The 24,796-nt window shown below is 40.2% G+C and overlaps 1 protein-coding gene across 2 annotated transcripts; it reads right to left on the bottom strand.

Annotated features, from left to right (window-relative positions):
* Positions 1–1,649: 1,649 nt before the first annotated feature.
* Positions 1,650–24,796, bottom strand: itgb6 (integrin, beta 6). Of its 2 annotated transcripts, none has more exons than XM_007889825.2 (16): positions 24,763–24,796; positions 24,605–24,675; positions 23,869–23,951; positions 22,895–23,099; positions 22,170–22,416; positions 21,183–21,348; positions 20,907–21,068; positions 18,729–18,824; positions 17,594–17,683; positions 15,113–15,247; positions 13,572–13,989; positions 9,241–9,463; positions 6,648–6,742; positions 5,518–5,637; positions 3,940–4,106; positions 1,650–2,957 (listed from the first exon to the last, which is right to left on the bottom strand). In XM_007889825.2, the coding sequence occupies exons 2-16, from the start codon at positions 24,663–24,665 to the stop codon at positions 2,868–2,870; spliced, it is 2,358 nt and encodes a 785-aa protein (XP_007888016.2). In that variant the 5' UTR covers positions 24,666–24,675; positions 24,763–24,796; the 3' UTR covers positions 1,650–2,867. The 2 variants fall into 2 exon arrangements, with proteins under 2 accessions (XP_007888016.2, XP_042192079.1); XM_042336145.1 differs by having other exon boundaries at positions 23,869–23,948.

Raw genomic sequence — 24,796 nt, 5'->3', positions numbered from 1 at the left:
TTAAAACTGATCAGTCACTGAACTGTGTGAAACACAACCAACCCTTCAGCCTCGGAGGGTCCTAAATTCAATCTGAGCTCGGACAGGAGAGGTGTTTGGGGAGACGATTGTTCTTGAACGGGGGTGGGGGGGGGGGATGGAAGAGATATCTGCTGCTGCTGTTGTTGTTCCTCGGGGACACTACTGCGTGTGCAGGGCACAATATAAATGCAACTTGCTGTTGTTGTTCCTACCCAATGATCCCACACTAAATAGTGTGAGTGAATGTCAGGCACAGATCAATCTTGGCTGTGCTGCCTCTGATGGTGACATGGCCTGCCAACATTAATGTCTGGGCAGACATTAATGATGTGTTTATGCAGCTCATTTGGCTGCACATTAGTGTGATTTTGGCAGTGATTGGTGCCAATTAAGCAGAATTAATGGCCTCCAAAGCACCCATTAAATACCAGATTGTTTTTTTTTCTTGGCCTGATTAAAAGTAACATAGAGCGGGCATTAAATCCAGTTTCCCATTGCACATCATCATACAGTGAAGCAGCTTTACTCCTCAGAGCACAATCACAGGACGACAACAACCACCACCACCACCAATTGGATGAGTTGAGGTCCTGGCCCGACAGTGACATAAGATTCATAAACATGTTTACAAATACAAGAAATCCTCACAGCCCAAATCACACATTGGAGTTCTGTTACTATTGCAGTTAATGAAAGAAAAGTTTTTCAAGTCTTGGACAGCGACACCTAAACAACAAACCCAAGCAATAGTGGAGTCCTGTAGCTCAGTGGTGAGAGCACTCGCCTCGCAAGCGAGAGGACCTGGGTTCAATTCCTGCGCAGGAATCACAAAGACAGTTTGTGGGACACTGTTGTGCAGAATTGGCTGCTGCATTTCACCCAAAAAATATGCAGTTGCTACACTTTACAGTATATTCTGTGAAGGGCTTTGAGATGTCTCGAAGACGTGATGAGGCGCTATATTAAATGCAAGGATTATTATGTTAAACAAAGCTGGAGACTTTAGGATTTTCTGTTGTTTGGAATGCAGTCCCTGCTGTAACTTGTGTGTCTGTAACCAATAGAGAAACAGACAACCCACAGAATTACAGAGAAAGTCTTTTTTTAAAATGATTGTCATACATTTCATCACACACACTGCTAAACCCAGAGTGACCAAATTTCATGCTTCTAGCTCAGCAACACCAAATATCATCTTCTGGCTCAGTAACACAATTGACCACAGTGAACTGTGGGTTAAAATGGGACATGACGACAATCTTATAACCATCAAAGTACTTTTATCAAGTTCCCTTCTAATTTTCTCTTTTGAAGAGATTTTCAACTTTGTAGTATGTTATGAAACAAAAAAACACATAAAAATATTTGTGGATTACATTTTGCCAACTGTAATACAACATCACAAGAACAGAATCTGGTCCAAAATGTTTATCTACAAAAAAAGCGATATTTCTCTACAACTCTGTGAAGGTGACTAATACAGTAATATTCTTAAGATCCAGCCTTTTGATGGAGAAAGAAGCCTGCATTAACCAGTGATGCACGAGAAAGTAATTGACAAAGATACATTCAGGGAAAAAAAGGAAAATTATTTAAACATTTATATTCAAAAATGTACAGCAATTTTCAATTAAGTGAAATAATAACTCAACAAATCATTGTGAAGAACAAAGGAATGCAGTTCAGGAAGATGAATGTCTTGATACTTGGGAGACTGTGTATCCAAGTCTTCGTTTGTTTTTGAAGGTGGAATTTTGTTTTTATGTCTGTCCTCAAGTCAAGTACATGGACTGTATCACTTGGCTGAATAATTGTATTCAACTGTATCACATCTTACTTTCAATACAGCACAAGACTAGTCTGTGTTATTGCAGAATTCAAACAATAAACATTTCTAAAAGTTATTGAAAATATAGATGCCAAGACTGGATGGTACAAATGAAATGTTAAACTTTCCACTCATTGAAACTTTCAATTGAAAATGTCTCAATTGGATGTTTAGTTGTGGCCTCTAACCATAAGGTCTTTTATGGTTTCCATTCTGTTAATTAGTCAATTATCATGTAGCGGGACATTAAATAAATTAGTTATTAATAATGAACATCCTGACATTTAGTCACAGTGCTGTTCGTTAGCTGCCACATGTGTAAATGTATCAAATTTGTTTGATATGATTTGAAATGGAAATTTGGAAATGTTGTTGTTTCACATTGTGGACTGAAACACAAAAGTATAGAGAACAATAGAACATTGCGTAATGAAGTGTATCTATAAGCGCTATTCCAATTTTTAACATGGGAATGTGCAGTCAGTATAACCTTATGGCTGGCACTTCAGAGTTGAATATTTCTAACCATGAAAGTACAAAACAATTTCTCTACAAAAAAAACACAAGAATCCTTTGTTGAATTCAAGCCACAATAATAGAAAAAGTTTGTCAAAAATAGTTGGTGAAGTTGAATTAGTGTTATTTACTAGAACTGTTTAGTTTCCTATAAATTGCTGCCTCAAAACCTACACTCTTTGATGCTTTTTATAGCCACATCCAATGTGCAGTAAAACCTCACATAAGTCGTATCAGACATTTAATATGACTAATGCCAAATATGAGTTATGTTAAACTTGCATAGAACATAAATGCTTGAATGGGATTTGGGCAGATGAACAACTTGGGTGATTATACGATGTATACAGTTCAGACTGATGAGTTTTACCGAATATAATATAGTTCAAAATATGTACAATGTGTTTCCACAACAACACAGCTACTCCAGACAAACACAAACAAAAGTGCATTAGGGCCAGTTACAAGAAACTTTCAATTTTCCAATAAGTTAAGTAGCACATTAGTTTCCAACAGTAATTGAGTCCTTTTGCTTTCCGTAAGTCACATTTTTGAACGTGGAAGTCGAACCTTTGTAAAGTGGATTTGTACCCTGAAAAACACAAGGATTCAATATCAGGGAGATAATTGGAAAGCATGTTACACCATCTTTTATCTGAACTCTATCATTTTCCACAGTAGGTTTGTTACACATTCCAGAAATGCAGCCACATTAATGGAGCAGTAATGACTCCAGGCCAAAAAAAAGGATCTATGATTCATTGCAAATACTTTTGTCAAATTAACACTAGTATTTATGTTTTGATTGCTCTCCTGTGCTGTATATACAATACATCATCTTAATTTCTAAAATATATTACCATAAAATAGTCATTTAAAACATATCAATCTGACTATTTTACATATTTTTATATAGCAATTCTGAGTTGGTAGGTGCCAGTTCTCACATTAAGTAGAATCGAGAAGCACATTATAAGTTTAGTTTATCTGTAATGAATAATAATAATAATCCTTGCATTTGATATAGAGCTTTTCATGTCTTTTCGACGTCTCAAAGCTTCACAGAATAGACTATAAAAGTGAATTGACTGTATATTTGTGGGCGAAATGCCGCAGCCAATTGCACACAGAAGTGTCCCACAAACAGTCGTGGATTGAAGTGACCAATTTATTATTGTTTTTTTTTTGAGGGATTATTATCAGGTATCAGCAACTTGCCCAAGGTTTCACTCTGCCAGGAAAGCGAGTGCTCTAACCACTGAGCTACAGGACTGCTGAAGTGACAGCAATCCACATGTTCGTCATAGTATGAATGAAATGGTTCCACATAACTTTGGCTTCAGAACATTCAGTGCACATATAAACTGAGAATTGATGTAACCTGATTACTGAATAAAATCAAGTTAACTTAACCATGTCCTATAATGTCAGGTCTTTTCAAACTAACACACAATGAATGGTGCTAATGTGAGAACAGTCCCTTTGGGTTTGATTGTGGATATACAACAGTGATGCAGACTAGGTTAAACTGTAGAGAATTACAATACACCACATGTTGACATCTGGAGACTTACAGTTTCCCATTTGGCTTTGGCTCGCTCCGATTCAAACTTGGCCACTTCTTTGCGGTCGTGAATGGATATTAGCATCTTCCAGATACTGAGGATAACTAAACCAACCACCAGGATTGCCAGAGAAACTCCCAGCACAATCATTGCAATGTTCGGAGGCAATGGACATCCTGTATCAGGAAACACTTCAGTATTTTAATCTTTGATAGATGAAAGCAGTTCTCACTCACTGACTCACTTACTCATTCTCTGTCGGCTAATAAACATGTTTAAGTTACTACCTTTCACAAGTACAGAAAATCTCGCATTTCAGAAAGAGTTGAGTATAAATTGCACAAAGCTTAAGAAAAATACGCGAACCAGAAAGCAATGTCCAAATTGTGTTTAATAATAATAATCTTTGCATTTAACCTAGTCTGCATCACGACATGATAGCGTTTTATCATGTCTTCCATAAATTTCAAAGTGCTTCACAGAATATACTGTAAAGTGAATTGACTGTATATTTTGTGATTAAAACATTTACTGTAAAAAAACAAAAAACCTATCATCACTACGTTTGCTTTTAAATATCAATTGAATGATATCTTATCCTGTTGGGTTTTCTTGTCTTGTTAAGCCTTTATTGCCTCCCACTTCCTGACATGTTGAATGGAGGAGTGAGTTCCACTTGGCTGTATAGTGCTATTCTCCACACCCAACGTCAATGAAACTTGTGACCAAATCTCAAAGTTGTTTAACAGTGTGTTGGGATTCCTCCTGCTCTAGCTTTCTCTGCAGGTATTCCATCTAGTGGTGCAACTCAGCTCAGAACTTCCCTGAGGAGAGCAAGTACGTATGAATCTCACCCTAGACAAAATTTAAACTAATGACAATTGTGGTTGGGAGTTCAATATTGTAGCATTGAGAACTGCCTCAAATACCAACTAAATATTGTAATCCATAAAAGAAACAATAATCATTGAACTGGTCCATAGTAGGGTTTCAGTAGGGTCAGCTGGTATTATTTTGGCTTCCTCTGGGGGAAGTTTACAACACTAGGTGGGTGACTTTATTAGCTTAGGAATTCAAAGGGGCTGAGAAAGCTTATTGTGGGCTTGTGCCAAAATAGCAATAAGCAGAATAGCAATCTGAGAGGGAAGGGAAGATCTTTTTTTATGTTACGTAAACATGCCTGCTAGCCAAGCTGACAAGGGAACAGCATAGATGGGTTCTGCGTGCTTTCATTTTTCACCAAACTCAGGAGATTTCAGCATCGGAATCGAGGAGACAAAACTGTGGAATATTACAAGAGTAATATTTCATTTTTAGCTACAAACTTTCCTGATGTAGGTGAATATCAGAGAACACTCAGGATATTAACTGGAGCAGAGCAATTTTCAACGTAATGTTTGTCGAAATTAAGATCAAATAGGAAGCATAAAAATCTATAAAATAAAAATGAAAAGTAAATGGATGACAAATGTTACTGAAGTTCAAATATGAGATACTGTCCCACTTAATAATCAATTACAATCAATTCTTCTATTCATGAAAATATTTGCAATTTTTTTAACGCAATGATTTATTTTCTAAATTCACCTGTTTGTTTTAGGTCATAAAGAAATGAGCGTCCATGTTCATCTTCCAAAAACTGGAAAGACATTGTGCAATCATTCTCAATTTTCAGAGCACAGTAAACCGATTTGCACTTCTGGCAGTCTGAAAGGAGAACAGCAGCATCAATAATGACTTACATTTATATAGTGCCGACACATACTGTCTCAAAACAATTCGGCAAATGAGATGTTGCACACCAAGAACATAAGAATTTTTTAAAATTCTGGGTGACAGAAGACCAAGGTCCATCCCATTCCTCTTATGAATAATAATAACCTTTGCATTTCATATCGTGCCTTATCACGTTGTTGAGACGTCTCAAAGCGCTTCACACAATATACTGTACAGTAAATTGACTGTATATTTTGTGGGCGAAATCCTGTCAGTCGCTTGTCTTGTCCCAAACTATTTATCAGAAGGGAAATGAGAAATTAAAGCGAAAACAATTTACATCCATGAAGCATCTTTCATGTCGGGACAATGTTTCAAGTGCGAGAAGTAAAGCAAATGAGATGAGAGCCCAAGTGAAGGCAGAGACACAGGACCATACACATTCCATACTGTGACTCAGATGGAGTCCAGACAATGTGTACTGGGGTTAGAGCACAGGGCACCAGTGCCAGACACCTTCAACCTGTACAGTTTTTCCTCTACCTTTTGCTACATAGAGTTTGTTGTCGTGGTTCTGTGCAGGTGCCTGTCGAGCTAACTCAGCCCCTACGTGTGGGTCACATTAGCTACCTGAGCAGCATTGGTTTAGGGCTTTGTTAGGTGGAGAGCAGGTACCAGGAACTCCTTGTAAGCAACTTCTTGTAAGGTGCTCCTCGGCATAAGATACACAAATGCATCAGCCCCTGGGCACATCTCCCTGGTGATTGATGGTGTCTGCACCATTTGGAGGTGCGGAAGTTGGCACCAACCCTTGGATATATGAGCTATAAATATTGAGAAAAAAATCAAATACTGTATGCAGTTCACTTGAAATAAAACCATATCTTCTTCACCCTGGATTTGTGTACAGTACATCTCCAGCATTTTGACTTAATTTCTCATCTCACAGATACACACCATTTTTAAAAATGCTTTTCAAACCAGTTTTAGGATTGAATTACCTGAGGTCTGATTGACAGTGGCGTCGATTTCTCTGCACTTTTCATTGCATTCTGTAGATTCGTTCATACCAGAAAAGTAACATTCAACACAGCTCCTATAGAGCAATAACACACATCAATAACTGTCAGCCTTTTGTCATTATGATTAAAATATATATATGTGTTTTTCAGTGTTTCAAGGACTCCTGTGTTTCGCACAATGTCAGAGGTATTCAATTATATAAAACGCCTGTGGGGATTATTTCAGGCTCAAATTTGTTCATTTGATACTTTGTGGGTAAATTATAATTATAAAAATATTATTGTGAAGGGTTTCTCTCAAATGAATCATGACAAGTATTATTAAAAAAAGACAGGAAGGCACCTTGAGTGCTTACTTTACAGATAAGAAAGCTTTAGTCATGTTTTAAAGAAAGCATTTTGGATTACATGATATTAATGGGAGGTTGTTTTAAAGCATGTATATTGCCCTCTTTATGACAATCAATTGAATGATAAATTATTCACGAGATAAAATTCTGCCAAATGTTTTCTTTCTAGAAAAAAAACATGCTTTAGGGTAGAAAGGCATGAATGACATTCCAGAGAAGGGCGGGGAAGTACTAAATCTTTCTCATGCCATAAGAACCTTAACTTAAGAACATAAGAGTTTGCTAGGCAAAAGATGACCAAGGTCCATCTAGTTTGCTTTCCATCATCCTGGCAGTCACTTGTCATGTCGTGTCCCAAACTATATAAGAACAAACATAAGAATTAAAGTTCATGAGTTGTGTTGAATCACAGAGGTCAGTCCAAATCTACCCTATTTTTTCAGTGGTATCTGAAAAAAAACTAAGCAATCATTTAAGATTTTTGTAAAAACATATAAATGATTGGTTTCACAAAAGGTATTGCACTGCGAATAAAGCAGTTTGCTCGCTGTATTCCCTTCAGTCCCTGTGGCCCACACTATCCTCTCTGACTGAGAGTGTAGCTACATGAACTGATCTTTGTTGTGTTATACTGTCTGTCTGGCAGCAACTCACCTGGAGGACGTGACTTCAAGAAAACATGTGGCACAGCTGTGTATCTTTGTGAGTGAGTGTGTGTATCTGTGTGAGTGTGAATCTGTGTGAGTGAGTGAGTGAGTGAGTGAGTGAGTGAGTGAATGAGTGAGTGAGTGAGTGAGTGAGTGAGTGAGTGAGTGAGGTGGGGGAGCACTAAGATTGCTCGCTCACTCGCTCACTTTTTTATATGTGCAAAGAGTTCAGGCAGCCCAGGAATCTTCCACACAATGTTTTTCAATCATACTAAAGAGCTGATCATGATGCTCTTTAATATTATTGGAAAAAACAGCCAATTTCAATGCCTCCCAGAAATCTGCAATCAATGCCTTATCATATCTTCGAGACAGTTCAAAGTGCTTCACGGAATATACTGTAAAGTGTAGTGACTGTGTGTGTGTTTTATGAGTGAGACGTGGCAGCCAATTGCACACAGCAGTATCCCACAAACAGTCGTGGATTGAGTGATCGAATTATTATTTTTCTTTGAAGGAATTATTACCTCCTAGCAAAGTGATCCACCAATGGGCTAACAACCAGGTTCCTACTTACTACCAGGTAAACAGAGGTGTGTGGGGTAAGGAGACTCGCCTAACGTTTTGCCCCGACAGGGAATCAAACCTGGGTCCTCTCACTTGCCACTATTGGAGCTGCTGTATCACTGAATCTCTGACATTGCTTTAATCCGTCTGATTGTGAAATGTGCACCGAAGGAAGGTCACTTGGGAGGAGAAGGTAAAGAATTCAATCATCCTCCTATGTAGATGCAGAATTAAAATTAAAGGATTCAATTAACCTTGATGTAGCACGTTAGGAGCACTGGAACTAATTTTATATGACTGATGACATGCAAGATGTTTAAGTATATGATCTATCTCCAATCTATTTCAATTCATTAATAATTTGACATTCTTTTACATGGACCTTTCAATCCTAAGCCTAACTGTTTGTTTTACGTCTTGAATATACTGCAATGCACTTGTTTAAGAAACCATTCTTTCAGATTTAGCCCATCGTTATTATGGATTGTTAGGATGTAAACCCATATTTTGAACCTCATTTGACCCTTAGAGTAGGTTATTCCTGTTTGTCTTTCAAGAGTTTCACTCACCATTTGTCAGATCAGAGGATACTATCAGTAAATAATGAGTGAATGTTAATACGTGTATATATTACATGTATTTCATTGTATTGTGGAGTCCTGTAGCTCAGTGGTTAGAGCACTCGCCTCGCAAGCGAGAAACATGGGTTTCATTCCCAGCAGGGTAAAACGTTGGGCAAGTTTCCTTACTCCTACTTACAGTAAGTAGGAACTCAGTTGTTAGTCGATTAGCGGATGACTTTCCAGAGGTGATGATCCCACAAGAAAAAAATTGGTCAATCCACAAGTGTCTGTGGGACACTGCTGTGCGCAATTGGCTGCTGCGTTTCACCCACAAAATACACAGTCACTACACCTTACACTATATTATGTGAAGCGCTTGAGTCATGTGGGTGACATGATAAGGTGCTATATCAAACACAAGGATTATATTAATTGAGAAGATTACCGTTTAGAGGTACAGGGGTCACCACAAGTGGGGCACTTTTCACACGTCTCACCCGAAGCCCCTGGATGTGTACACGCACACTTGCCACAGATACATTCCCCACGCCTGCTACACAGCGTGCCATCTGTTGCCACACATGGTTCCATGTTTGTCGTGCAATTACAGTATTCACTGGTCCAGCCGGGGTCACAATCACATTCACCACAATCACAGATCCCATGGCCTGGGGGGAAAAAGGATATTGAATATTTAATGCAATGCAATATGTCATTGACATCGCATAAGCAATATTTTTGTGCTTCCTTTCCAGAAACGTAACATTTACGGGTTATGGAGGGGTGGATAGGCCAGCTGGGCTAACTAAGTTTACCTTAATAAAACTAGTTAGCCCAGATTAGGATAAAATGTGTTTCAAACAGTCTGTCTCTTTATACCTATGTGCATTTCAGATAATATGTCTCTCTCGTCACAAGGAACTCAGTTTCTACTGTTCCAAAACAGAACACACAGACACACACTCACTCACGCACACACACGCGCTTGCACACGCACGCTCGCACACACGCTTGCGCACTCACTTGCTTGCGCACTCACATACTCACACACACACAGTCTTTCGCTGGGAGACTGGTTTACAAATAAATGCTTTAACTCTGTTAGATTGTATTGATTTTACGCTGACTTGTGGTCTGTACTTTCTTGTTGTGGTGGCTTATTAGAGAGAAAACACATTGGGCCACACCTCCAGCAGAGCCACATATACCTGATGTGTTAGGTACAGTGATATAGTAAACGCTTACATTCTGCTCCCTGCTACCCTGAGCAGCTGTGATCTATAATCTTTAACACACTATTGGGATATACATTGCATTTGTCCAGGGATTCATTCATCGGATATTTGCTATGCAGCAATGGCTATGTTTAGTACTAAGTGTGTGTCTGAGTGTCTGAAGGACAGTAATGAGTGTGGCTGATGAGGGAGTGCAGGCTCTGATTTCACACTGCTGTAAATCTACACAATTTATCTAAGAGAAATCTACACCAACAAAATATTACAGCACAAAACTCATTTTTGTATTGGAATTTTCTTTGCTTCAGGACACAAGCTTCTAACATAGCCTCCCTCCTGATTTTCATTCCCTGGGCAGATGGATATGTATCTGCTCAGCAGAAAGTCCAGGGTTCATATCGATATTGACAATCGATCCCAATTTTTTTTAGTAATGAACATCATGTGTGACAAGGGCAAAAAGGACAGTGACTGCACCCCGTCCTGTCAATCAAAAAAATCTTCTCAATAATCGGATTTGTATTGTTTGAGGGTAGGAATCGGGCAGATACATGTTCACAGTAACTGGGGGGAAAAGTGGAGCGTATTTAAACACAAGGTTCTGGAGTCACTTCAAAGCATAAAACAAAATTATTCACAGCGTAAGGCATTATAATGTCTGAACATTGTAAGAGAAACCCAAGCATTTTTTAATGGCAGGTTTTTGAAAACAGCCCTGATGGGGATAGTAATTACCTTGCGCTACTGTGTGCTTTTACCACCCACCCACAGCCAAGTGCTTTGTTTTCTGTCTCTGATACTATCACACTAACTTGTCAAGGTATCAATTGTCAGTCATTCTGAGCAATCAGTCAGTTGCCAGTGTTCACGATTCAGGCTTTATTTCGGTCTAACTGAATTAAAACCAGTGAAACATAATTTTAAATCAATGTCAGAAATAAACAGACTGTAACACCTCACACAGAGTGATAAGTCTCCGAGCTACTGCCCTGCATGATGGGCACTATATAAACCCAAAGTTGTTGTTGTTAGCAAGACACCCAATTCAGCTTTTCTTTAACCTCCTGTCTGGGACAACAACAAGATTACATTTGTATAGCGCCTTTCACATCAGGAGGACGTCCCAAGGCGTTGAACAGTGACAGCATTTCAGACCCGAGCTGGGGTCGGGAGGGGAATGGTGGGGAGGGGAAGGGGGGTGGCCGATGTCATGGTCGAAGAGGAGGGTCTTGAGGCGGGACTTGAAGGAGGCTAAGGAAGGGACGAGGCGGAGTGATTTGGGGATGGAGCTCCAGAGGTTTGGGGCAGAGTGGCTGAAGGCTCTCCCACCAATGGTGGGGCGGGTGGGTCAAGGGACGTGGAGCAGCCAGAGCCGGCTGAGTGGAGGGAACAGGCAGGTTGGTAAGGGATTAGGAGGTCATAGAGATAGGTTGGGGCGAGGCCATGGAGGGCTTTGTATGTGAGGAGCAGGATTTTGAACTGGATCCTCTGAAGGATAGGGAGCCAATGAAGTCGGGCGAGAATGGGGGAGATGGGGTCACGGAGCTTGATGAGGGAGAGGACGTAGGCTGCAGAGTTCTGGATTATCTGCAGCCTGTGGAGGGAGGAGTTGGGAAGGCCGACAAGCAGAGTGTTTGCATAGTCGAGCCTGGAGGTGATGAAGGCATGAACAAGAGTTTCAGTGGCCTGAGGGGTGAGGTAGTGGCGGAGTCAGGTGATATTACAGAGGTGAGGGAAGGCAGAGCGGGTCATGGCTTGGATGTGGGGAAGAAAAGACAGTTGAGGGTCGAACAAGACACCCAGGTTCCTGACTGGCTGGTGAGTTGAAGTGTGGAACTATGGAGGTTGATGTTGCCAGAACCTGAGGTGCGATCAGGAGGGCCTCAGTCTTGTTCACATTCAACTGCAGGAAGTTTGCCCTCATCCAGGACTTGATGTCCGACAGGCAGTCTGGGAGGACAGCAGTGGTCCTGGAGTTGAGAGTGGAGGCAGAAAGATAGAGTTGGGTGCCATCCGCATACATGTGGAAGTTGACCCCATGTCTGCGGATGATGTCACCGAGGGGGAGCATGTAGATAGTAAAGAGGAGACAAGGACAGAGCCCTGGGGGACGGCAGATGTGACAGTGCGGGGGCTGGAGGAGAAACTGTTAGAGGCAACAAAGTGGAGACGGTGAGAGAGATAGGAATTGAACCAGCAACAACAACAACTAGCACGTATATCGATAGCGCCCCTAACGCAGGGTAGCGTCCCAGAGCGCCTGACAGAACACGAGCAGCACAAACCATAACTGAATTGCAATTTAGGAATTATTGTACATTTTCCAAAAATTCTGCTTGAAGACGGTCACATCGTTCAGTGAGCATTCAGGTCCCAAGAGGTGGGGGAGGGAGGAAGGCATTTATCTCCCTAAAAAGGCTTTTCACATGCTAAGGCAGCAAATCTAAAATGAGAACATTGGAACACAGGAACAGGAGGAGGCCATTCAGCCCCTCAAGCCTGTTCTGCCATTCTATTAGGTCATGGCTGATCATAAGAAAACAATGGTAATTTTTTAAAAACAATTAAATGTTTAAACAGACTTGCTGATTGTATTCAAAATGTAAAATGCTGCAGATGCTGGAAATCTGAAACAAACACCGACGTGGCTGGGAACCCTCAGCAGGTCAGGCAGCATCTGTGGAGAAAGGATAGTGAGTCAACGTTTCGGGTCCGCGACCCTTCGTTCCTTCTGATGAAGGATCATAGGCCCGAAACGTTGACTCACTTTCATTTCTCCATAGATGCTGCCTGACCTGTTGCGTGTTCCCAGTGACGTCTGTCTTGTTGCTGATTGTATTGTTACTGTTAATGAAAGCCGCGGTTTGTATAGAGACACAGCTGTAGTAATAGCTGCCGGCACACAGATACCACCTGAAAATGTGACTCAATCCTTCTAACATGTTTCAATTTCAAACATGTTGATGTTGGTATGTGGATGAGCAAAAACCAATTAAGTGCAAACACTGAGGTTAGTCTCTGTGCCCAGCCTCTTCATGACAATTTAACACATGAATTATTTTTTGTTAAGGCTTCGTTGAAATACCTTTGCTGCTCCTCTATGAAATATTACAGACCAATTTAATTCATCAGATTCTGCAGAATGTAGACTATAGCAAGCTCCAGCGATACTCAGTGATGGTGTACTGTATTAATGTGAGTCTCTGTCAGCTTTGAATATTTAATATGTTTATATACAAACATGGCTTTAAATTCAGCAATACAGTAGAGTTAATAAGCCTTGCATTTGATACAATGTTTTATCACATCTTCAAGACGTCTCAAAACGCTTCACAGGATATTCTGTAAAGTGAATTGACTGTATATTTTGTGGGCAAAATGTGGCAGCCAATTGCATCCCACAAACAGTCATGGATTGAAGTGACCAAATCATTATTATGTTTTGAATAGATGTTTTTTTATATTGCAAAACCTGAATGTTATTGTCTGCAAACAAATTGTCTGCAAAGTAATAACTGTTTGAAAATGAAGCGTTACTTACCTCCACACTGGAGCCCTTTGAACCTGACGCAGGAGAAGTCATCACACTGGCACAAGGCACCGTATATACGCCCAAACTCGGAGAGGTGACAGACACACTGCCCACAGTAGCAGTCTCCTCGGCTATTGCAGGTAGTGTTAGCCCAGCTGTGTTTGCAGGTGCTTGTATGTATACTGTCCTCGGTACATTCACAGTGAGGACCCAATCGACCAGCATCACAGACACAAACTCCACACTGAAAAGAGCCATTGCCATCGCTGCATTTAGAGCTGTTGTGTTCTGCTCTGGCCTGGCATTGGCAGCTACAAGCTGCTTGTATCTCAATCTCCAGGGTGTCTCTCAATCCCACAGGCTTGATGACGATGTGCTTGGGTTTCTTCAAACATTCGGCCAATTCTATCGTCACGTTGAAAGAAACCTGAAGTCGAATAAAAATAGTACTTTAACGTCTCATTTGTAAATGCTAATAAAGAATATCAAATTCGGCATTTTTCATCTAGAACATCCAATTCACTTTACAATATATTCTGTGAAGCGCTTTGAGACGTCTCGAAGACATGATAAGGTGCTATATTGAATGCAAGGATTATTATTCTATATGATTATGTTAGCCTTGACAAGTCGACAGAAGTTACTGCCATGAATAGTCACTTAAACATATGTATTATAAATTCTGTTGATGTGGTTTCTACATTTCAATATTAATTGTTAACGTGAAGTTTTATTTTTTGATGATAAACAATTCCTCTGTCGTGCCAGCAACTTTACTATGCTTCACGCTATGTGTTACCAGTGATGGGGAAGTGCTGTAAGCTTGTGGCCCTGTGTAACACACCACAATACTGAATGACAACAGTCTGTTTCCAGTGGGGTGGCAAAATCAGTTACTAGGTAGTTTCTGTGGCAAATGGATCCTCCTGACAGAAGAAATAGTAAGTGGAATTAGTTGAGGTGTTTATCTCCTCTCACAATGTTGACTTTTTAGCGCAAGGTATAGGCAGCTGTGTCTCTAACCCACATTGATTAGATCAGCAACATCTGGTCTGTGGCAGATGTGAGTAAGAGAGACATCACTATTAGGAAATAAGGCACTTATTATTATTATTATTAAGGCACTTCAATTGAATTACACTTTATGATGATTTATGATGCTATTAGTATTATTATTATGATGCTGCTATCACTGTAGTAACGTTACTGTATCTTTTACTGAACTCTTGTTTGGATAATAATGGCAGCCAGGTTACTTGTTACAAAACACAGTCATTCCATTTTACAGTATATCCCGTGAAGTGCTTTGAGACTCTTTCCAGCATGAAAGCCACTGTAACAACTGTAAGGATCATATTAATAATCCTTACATTTGATACAGCACTTTATCACGTCTTCGAGATGTCTCAAAGCGCTTCAATACTGTAAAATGGAGTGACTGTATGTTTTGTGGGCGAAAGGATTATTATTATAATAATTATTATGGGTTCAAAGTAAAAAAATCAACATGCTCAGGACATTTAAAATTAGCTTTAAAACCCAATACACACCATATCCCCGAGGTGGAGATGGGAACATTTCCGCTGCCCAGGGTGGATGGTGCCGTCCTGACAAATAGCAGTGAAAGACATTCTTACTCCCTCAGTGTCTCCCGTGACTTCCATTTCTACCTCAGAACGCAGTTCCTGGGAACACAGGAAAGGTTGTTTCATTCATTAGAATTTTATATTGTACAATCTCTCTGTGTGTCAATAAGAATCGAGTGTTCAGTGTCTGGTAGGGATGGAGGGTTTTATGTGCTGATGTTAAACCTCCGTGAGAGAGTAGCATTTTATGGGAGAATGTGTTTGTAGCAACTTCTTCAATTTTGTGCACCACAAACAACTGACTTTCACAATACAAGAGAAAGATACATAGCGACCAGAGGATTGTGGCTTTTTCTGAAATACAAACAATTAAGTTTTGCTAAGTTTTACAAAGTACTAATAATATATTTACAATAGTCCAGCGCTCCAGGACACTCCCCTTCATGAGGGGGCTATAGGAATTCAAGTTGTTGTTAAAATAGTTAACCATTATTTTTTTTCTATATTTGCAATCCCAGCAGCTATCAAAATCCTCTTAAAGAAAGCTGAATGGCAATGTAAAAAAACACTCTTTGTAAATGTAAAATTAGATCCACTTTCCTTAAGAAGCACCCTAAAATTGGTAGTGTTTTCTTGTGATGTCAGTGCTGGGAATAAAATATAACAGGTAGTATATTTTGTTTCTACAGCTGATATCAGACACTTGTACAAGATGTACATTACAGTGTAGTTTCAAAGTTTGTAGATCCAACTCATCTTATTTAAATCGTCCCCAAAAATCTGTTTTTAACATCTTGTGGGTACGGTAATTAGACCATCACTCAATGTGAAATGACTGGTTAGATGCAGAATCTCACTGTAATTTCCCACACGGAGTTTCTGGTTTCAGTCATTCCCTGTTGGGAAGCACGCGCTTTGTCAGAGAAAGACTTCAGCTGAATTAATGTCCTGTCAATCTGGTCACTAATTAAAAACTGAAGGGCCCTGCACTCTCAGTCAGGGCAAGTCTGAGGACAATGGAGGGAGGGAAAGGGACAGGGAGGGGCGGGAAAGGAGGGAGACAGGGAGGGAAGACCTAGAAAGATGGGTAAAGTTTTTTTATTGATTCTGTGGTTAACTTTCAACTGTTTGACACTGACTTTTAAACATGAACATTGGGTTTAAATTCAAATTAAGACATACCTGAATTTGAACTTGGATATTAATTTCAAATATCACAATACAGAGAAAATAACATGACAAAGTATTAATTAAACTAGTTTTATAATCTTGGATCTCAGTGTTAATCTTGTAACCCAAGATGCAGAATCTAATAACTTTCATTCCTGAGCCAACTTTACCCACACTTTTCATTGAAGAATTTAGTAGGGAAATGAACGGTTGGTATGCAGCAGCTCATTATAAATGTTAAACACTATTGCTACAGGTAAATAGAGCTTTGATGTTGCTAGTTTTAAAAGCAGACATGGCTTGCATAAACCTGTCCCTGTCCTTACCTTCAGACTGTGAATCAGGCAATTAGAGAGAGAGAGAAAACAAGCAAGAAAGAAAGAGACTTCCATGAATTTATGTCTCTCTGACAAAGCAATAGTGTTTACCTCCAGCATTTACTCCCCAATATTAACAAGAAGCCAAGGCACCTTGACTGGAATAAGAGTAATTTGCAGCGTGTGTTTTTGAGGTGGCAGCACAACAAGGTGTAGCTGTGAGCCTTAGGAGATGATGAGTTGATGAGAATACAAAAGTCCCAAAGAATGTGTACGTGAACGACAATGAGGCAAGTCTGGAATCGACTGCAGCTCCAACAAAGTCAGTTTAGCAGATGATGATTAACTCTATACCTGAACTTTTGCCAATAAGGGAATGTTTGACCGACTCACTCCCCACCCATTACCCGCTGCCTCCGCTTGACTGGCTCCAGGCTCCTGCTTATCCCTCATGGCCTCTGTTCCACCATTGGTGGCTGCACTTTCAGCCACTACCCCCCCAAACTCTTGAACACTCTTCCTCAATCCCTCCACCTGTCCCCCTCCTTCCCCATCTTCCGGGCACGCCTGAAGACCTTCCTTCTCAACCGTCACCTCCCCCTCCCTCCCCCTGGCTCGGTGTCGTTCTCTGCCAGTGTCACATGCTCTGGGACATTGCCCTGCATGAGGGGGAGCTGTGCCAATGCAAATTGTTGTTGAATGAGAGTTTCAGGCTGTAATTCTAGTCAGGAGGTGACTTTACAGTCAGGAGCAGTTTGTGAGGCTTTGAGGTATCTATTCTAATTAGTATAAAACCATTGAGCCTCAACTGCATTCTTGAAGTGAAATAAGAGCTTAATCAGGACATTATAAAACTCACTTTGCATTTAGCTCACAAACTGCTTGAGACCAGTTCAGAACATGGAGATTATCTTTCTCTCACATATTTTTTATTTGATATTAAAAACTGCGGAAGTACCTTGTAGGCTTTGATAATCAATTGAAGGATATTTTCAGAATCTTTTTCTAGCATGTCCACTGTGGCACCAGGAATAAAGTTCACATAATTCTGTGAGAAAAACATTATATATATGAGTATTGATGTGATGACAGCAACAAATATAGTAACTAGTGGAAATGACAAACAGGTAACAAACACTCAATACTGTGAGTTTTATATTTATATTTGTATATCTAATTTTTGAAACTTCCAACCAAGAACCAAGCAAATTACCTCTTATGCAATCAATGATAACATTCCAAGATCAATTTCCTCTGATTCATAGAGCAAAGTTGAGTTCTTTTGGAATTGACAACTGCAAAAATCGAGGCAACAATAGACGTGTGAGGTAGACTGACTCTGTCTGAACTCCTGGAGGCTTATTCAGACCACATTCAGACTGTTTGTACCAAGGTCACAGTTACAGTCAGTCTCGAGGACAATGTTAGTGCCGCACCATGTATAAACAAGACTTACTGCTATTAATTGGTTACAAATTATCAAAGATATGGCTCAAAGACACGGAGGAGAGACATGACGAACCCGCCAAGTGCAGACCAAGACACAGAGGAATCTGTCTGTCTACAACAAGCACATGAGGGTGGGCCAGGAGTTCCCAACACAGGCACCAGAACCCTGGCCCCTGGCCATGCTGCGAGCTGACCTGTGGGGAGACACGTACCATATTCCAGCTGTAAATAATCCATAATCAATGCTCTGCACTGATTGACAGGAAGATTTTATTGTTAAAGTTATTGTTAGTTTTACTGTTCACGCTGTTAATAGTTCTGGATTATTCTTTGTATGTTGAATATTTATCGTAATAAACCAAGGTCACAGCCATTGTATATTTTGGTCAATCATTTGCTGGAGTTCACAAAAGTTTACAATTTCTCAGAAATTAAACTATATAAATAATAGATTATTGAATTTGTGCTATTTTCATCAGACCTGTGCCATGATGCAAGTGCTTATCTGTTCCCTCAAGTTATGAAAATTGGGTAAAAGCACATGGTCTACACTTTAGTACTGTCAACCCTGAATGAGCAATCGTAATTTACAATACACAATCACCTTAATGCTCCAGAGTTTTTCCATAATCAGTACACCTTACCTTATATACGTTCACCTGCTTGTCGGTCACAGCGAAAATCAATAGAATATTATTTTCCACAAGCTTTTCTATCAGTTGTCCAAGTGAGGGATATTCCTTTAAGTAAAACATTGAATATGTATTTTACTAAAACTACACAGTTTTGTATATATTTAAACATTTTCCATAATTGTGTTACTGTTTATTTTGGTCAGCCGGGTGTCTGACGCGTGCAGAAACGCATCATTGCATTTAAGAATCTCCAAACCCAATTGAGAATTCCATGCATCCCACCTACACATGGAAATTCCAGAGATATTTGGAGTCATTTTCTTTTGTGTCTTTGCTTATAACCTAATATAATCTGTGTAAGAATGTATGTGGCTTTGGGACCAGACAGATGCACACAATGAGCTTTTACGATTCTGTACATTCCTATCAGGAGACGTCAGGCCACCCAAGGCTGTGAGTGAGGTTCCCACACTGGCTCACCAGGCCAGATTACAGCACTCGTCATAAATGAAGCTGCTGTTATCTTGATCTCCCTCTGGAGAGGAGCAATACCACAGACAGCATCACTAATAGTGCCTCCCTCTGCCTTGGGCAGAACTGGTCATTGTTGGCCTGAGCCTGGCTGGAGCCTAGCCTAGCACATGGCAGATGCCATTTTCACTTACCTTTTCATTTACTTATTTTGCCCACAAAATACGGTCAACTCACTTTACTCTACATCCTGGGAAGCGCTTTGAGATGCCTCAATGACATGATAAAGCGCTATATCAAATACAAGGATTATTATTATTACTTGACCAGATCAGAAAACAAAGTTGTCATGTACAACTTGGAAAAAAGTTTCTTCAAAGAAATATGCTGATGTAGTCTTTTCAAATGCTGACTTAATATAGTTTTTTTTAACTAGACAGTAATTTACACGCACATTGGGAGTTTTTCTTGTGAAATAGCTTCTGTGTTGTCACTGTGTGAAGCGACTAGAACTCATTGCCGAACACGAATGGCCTCAGAGGATTACAGATGAACTGGCTCTGTGTCTCTCGCAGTATAAAACGCTATTATAGCCAGGGTACATGGCAACATCCAATACCTCTCAGCTTATTCCAACTGCTTCGGGCAATAACCTAGCAAATTGACCTGATGATTTGACTGTTTTTACAGCATTTTAGGAACTGCGACATTTGTCACCATAGGTTACCAATCTACTTTGATATTACAATAAATGCTTCAATTCCAACCGTTGTTAGAACAATAAACTTCAAACCTATCCTCACAAACATGGCAGTGGATTTGATCTCTTTACAATTCCTAAACATGTTGGAATAAGACTGGACAGGAGATAATAATCATTGGCATTGTGTTTCTGTGCGTGCTTGAAGCAAACCCACAGATAATACACAATGATGTATTTGTATGATTACAATGTAACCAGATCAACCACATACATAACCAATTCACCAACTTTACTGTTACTGCACCATTAACAGGCGCCAATGCATCATCTGAAAGTTCATATTAAAATCAAGGATTACCCACTTCCATAAAAGCCCAGTATTTTAATCTCAGGAGCTAGAAGCCCATTTGAAAGGCTGTTTTTAGAATTGTTTGTTACTCTGATTTCTTAGCATCCATATACTTTAGAGTGTGTGAATCAGAACACAATCTTTAAAAAAAGTTTATTTTCATAAACTATAATCTTGGTCAGGAGAACAGCATGATGGGCTCCACAGCCTCTCCATGGGCACTATCACTGCTGTGCTGTTCCACATCCCCCGCCTGCCCGTCCTGGTCTGGCCCGGTCAAGTCTTCAGCCTCTCTGCCCTCAATCCTTTGGAACTCAATGCCACAGTCCCTTGGTCTCGCTCCCTCTCTTGCCGCCTTCAAGGCCTGTCTCAAGAACCTTCTCTTCAACCGCGCCCTTGGTTACCCTCCTACACCCACCCTTCCTGCCCTCCACCTCTCCTGGTCCCAACCCCCAGCTTGGGGGCACATTCTTGACAGTCCAGCGCTTTGGGACGCCCTCTCGACATAAAAGGCACTGTGTAAAACGTCATTTGTTGTTGTGTTGCTCCTTGGTTAACTGAACACCTAATGTTCCTGCAGATCACAAAACCTCCCTTTTACTTTTGAGCATGCATATCCTGCAAGTAAACACACTATTATTGATTTTTAAATGTTGTTCTTTACCATGACTGTTGACTTGTAGTATTCACTGTTGCTATCTAAGTGACACTTTCCATCATTAGGGATGACTATTCCAGCCAACTTGCTGTCCATTCCAAAATGGGTGTCAGCGTCGGTCACAAACACTAACAAGTGCAAGGAGTCATTACGCCAACCAATTTTCTCCTGAAAAATAGATTTCAATTTGCCTTTAATGCTTCGGTAACTAGATTTAAAATATTTTTATCAGTTTGTCCTCAATCGATTAACCCAACAGACAAGTTAAAATGTTGAGCTTACCTTACACACAGCTGCTTGCATTATTGCATCAAATCCTGCTTCAAGCATGTCGATATTTGCAGAAATGCTTTGTTTTTGAACAACTTCATTAAATTTGTTGGTGTCCTCAGTTAGTGCGAGAAGGTGTTTGTAACCAAATGGGGGCAAACAGTTCACATGGTGTTGCCTGTGTGAAAAGAACACATGATACAATATAGTTCTCCAATTCTATATAGTCCTGAGCTCACGAGATAGGGAGCACATTGTAAACCAAACAACAGAGTTCTAGAAGTTACTTCAGGCTTTCCTGCAGATTTAGAAATGTGCTCAAACAATCAATTCTCCAAATCAATGCTCGGCAATTTGTATTATATACCTTTGATGCAACTTAAATTGGTTTACTCTGGGCTCCCTCAAGCCTTGGCTCTTGCCAACCTGTGCCTAATACAGTCCGGAATTAGGTAAGCAGGAAGCATCCCTCCAGGGAGAAAGAGAGAGAGTGCACATTCCATTCCAACAATCTATCTCTGGGAATTTCCATGTGTAGGTGGGATGTGGGAAATTCTCAGTTGGGTTTGGATCCTCTTAAGCAACGGTGATGGGTTTTCGTAGGTGTCAGACACCCGGCTGACTAAAACAAAATTTTTAAATTAGTTTTTACTTAAACTAACACATTTTATACTGTTATTACGTTTTAACTAAGTTTCTTAAAGATAAATTTAGAAGTTTCTAAAAGAGCAGGTATCTTGTGCACATAAAATGTCTCCTGAAAAGGTGGCGTTGATGGGACTGTTGCCATTGCTTGAATTACGATTAAGAGAAGCAGCAGCTTAGTTAAACAAGGCATCGTTGGACACCAGTAACAGTTGTTTGTACAAGTAAACGCTTGTTTACTACTTACAAGGTCCTGTTTGCATCTCTCTCCACCTATTGAACGCAGAGCTGTGCATTACTTAACAGTCAGGGTCAGCATGCACACATTCATTCACAACAATTCAGATGGCGTACCAGCACGGGTTGGCCAAATCTGGAGCAGTTGTTTTTATAAAAGGAGAAACTGGTTTCTCCACGAAGGATCCAAAGCCCAGTTTAAAGTTGCTGGTCAGTTTGGCCATCTCTGTGGATAGAGAAGAACCCAGTTCTTTAATCCTCTCCAGGTCTTCAATGAGCGAAGCAGAAACGTCCATGAGATAATACAAGTCCACGGGGTAATCCTCCAGCTGTCTGACATCCACTCGCACAGTCACCGGGCGGCCTGTCACACAAGGTTCTACATTTAATCATGGATTGTCCTACATATGGAAAGCTAGAATGCCTTTACAACGCTGTTTAATGGATGCTGTGAAATGTAGCATTTCTGAATGTGCATTACTGTATTATGATTTATTAAGCTGTTTCTTTACAATCTTACATTAATCTCACCCAAAATAATTTTCCGCTACACACTTTTATAAAAGGTATTTGAAAAGAACTAGTTTGCCTTGCGAACACAATATGTTCAATTAACACGCTTGCAAATGACTAAAAATGGGGGGCCGGATGTGGCCTTCAGGCCTCCAGTTGGACCACCCTCATTCAGCAATAAAGCACTTTTGCAAATACCTGATGAAGTGAAGTTATTGATAGCTTAAAAGGAATTAAAAAACAAATATTATTTGAACGAGATGACTACACTTAACATAATGGTGAGAACGTGCTTATGTGCAGTTGACCTCCGTACAGTCTGGCTTTACCTGGTCTCAGTTTGAGTGTGAGTTTTTGTGGCAACATTTGTGTTGCTTTCCCCTCACTCCTTTGGTTGCTTAAACTTAAAGACTTGTTCCTCACGACTATAAGTTGGCTGCTGGGCATATCTATAAACTCCAGCTGACATCTGCGCTGTAAGAGATTCTCAAAAGTCCCACATCTTTCACTGGAGCCAGAATCATCAATAAAGTCCTGAAAGCAAATAGGATCACACCTTGTGTTGAACATCAAAGTAACCAGGACTGAAGATGTATCAAATTAACAAGACATGAGGATTTGCATTCCTAACAATAGGCCAAACAATGACCTTCCCACAACTAGAAGATCAGGAAACAATTAGTCCCTAGAGCAGTGCAGTCCTATAATGTCAACACGTTTGAATAACAGAAAAAAACATTTGCGAGGAGTGTGTGCCGAACCAGCCTTCATATGAGAAGTGTATTTAATACGATGGACTTTTCCATTTATGATGCAAGAATAGTCAAAGGCATCCAAAATCAAATGTTTGCAATAACTAGTTTTGCTTTACGGTGTAAAGTTGCCGTGTAGATTCAGATCTCAGCCATACATCAGATTCATTTGAGACCAGATAAACCCACATCCTCATTACAAAAGAGGTACTTATTTACATGAAGTTAAGAGCTATTGCCAGTTGTCCAATGAATTACATTATGACCAATTATCTTTGCATATGACGATATGCCCATAAACAAATTATTCATTGACTTTTACTGCACTTCCCTGGACTGTAACAGTCACAAGTGATGCATACACATTTAAACAGAAGGCTGTGGTTTGGATAGATTAACCATTAATCTCATGACCCAACTCACGAACAACTAACATCAAGGGGAAAAAAAAGTCCAAATGTCACGTAACTCTTACATTAATAGGAGGGTAAATTTCTTGTGCATTCTTCAAGGACTTGGTAAGGTTTTGAAATATGTTTGCTGTACTGTACCTCTTGGGAGCACCAGGCACACTGTGGCCCCAGCTTCAAACACTCTTCACAAGTCACTGCACCCCCAGACAAACAGGAACCTGCTGTGAAAACAACGCAAGGGAATAGTGGACAACACTGGCTGAATGAACCCAGGAACTAATACAGCACACCTCAATAGGTAAACACATTATCCTTGCATTTGTTTTTGATATAGCGCCGTTGAGATGTATCAAAGAATATACTGTAAAGTGGAGTGACTGTGTCATGGATTGAGTCATGGACCAGTTATGGATTGAGTGACCAACTTATTATTTTTTTGAAGGGAGTATAATTCCAGGAAAGTGATCCGCCAATCAACTAACAACTGGGTTCCTACTTACTGCTAGTTAAACAGAGGCACGTCGAGTAAGGAAACTTGTCCAATATTTCGCCCTGCCCAAGATTCAAACCTGGGTCCTCTCACTTGCGAGGCGAGGGCTCTAACCACTGAGCTACAGGACTCCACTATTAAATCAGAATGCAATGTGGAGGGATTGTCAGTCCCATAACTTAAAGAGTTAGACACTATTTGATTGTGACAAGCACAACGAGATGTTTCAATTTCATTTCAGTTCCTTTATTTCACAGTGAACAGCTTTACATGATCGGGTATTACTGCAGTTTAAGGACAGAAAACTTTCCTAATTAGTTGGGCAATGTTTGGCCATGAAGTGGTGACAAGTGCTTATGAAGCAACACCTGAACTCAAACTCACCTAGTACCCTTCTCAGTGTGTGTGCCTGCAACAAAGCCAAGATCAGCACAGCAAGCCCCATGTCTTCAGATCTGAACAGACAGAGAAACAGGCAAATAAACAGGGAGAGATCCTAACAACAAGAGCACAGCCAGAGTTAGAGGGAGGTCCTCTCCTACCTGTAGCCTTGGCTCTGAGTGTGCGAACAGCCAG

The sequence above is a fragment of the Callorhinchus milii genome, unplaced genomic scaffold (assembly GCF_018977255.1).
Source record: "Callorhinchus milii isolate IMCB2004 unplaced genomic scaffold, IMCB_Cmil_1.0 Scaffold6, whole genome shotgun sequence".
Taxonomy (NCBI): Eukaryota; Metazoa; Chordata; class Chondrichthyes; order Chimaeriformes; family Callorhinchidae; genus Callorhinchus; species Callorhinchus milii.
Note: the sequence above shows the minus strand (reverse complement) of the source record. Positions and strands in the feature narration are given on the sequence as shown.

What these genes read in the sequence shown, in the direction of transcription:
- itgb6 (XM_007889825.2), bottom strand. Translation starts at nt 24,665, where the DNA reads ATGGGGCTTGCTGTGCTGATCTTGGCTTTGTTGCAGGCACACACACTG. An exon ending in TGCAAGCAGCTGTGTGTAAG is followed by an intron (nt 21,069 to 21,182) that starts GTAAGCTCAACA and finishes TCTATTTTTCAG; the next exon opens with GAGAAAATTGGTTGGCGTAA. An exon ending in ACTACAAGTCAACAGTCATG is followed by an intron (nt 18,825 to 20,906) that starts GTAAAGAACAAC and finishes TTTTACTTAAAG; the next exon opens with GAATATCCCTCACTTGGACA.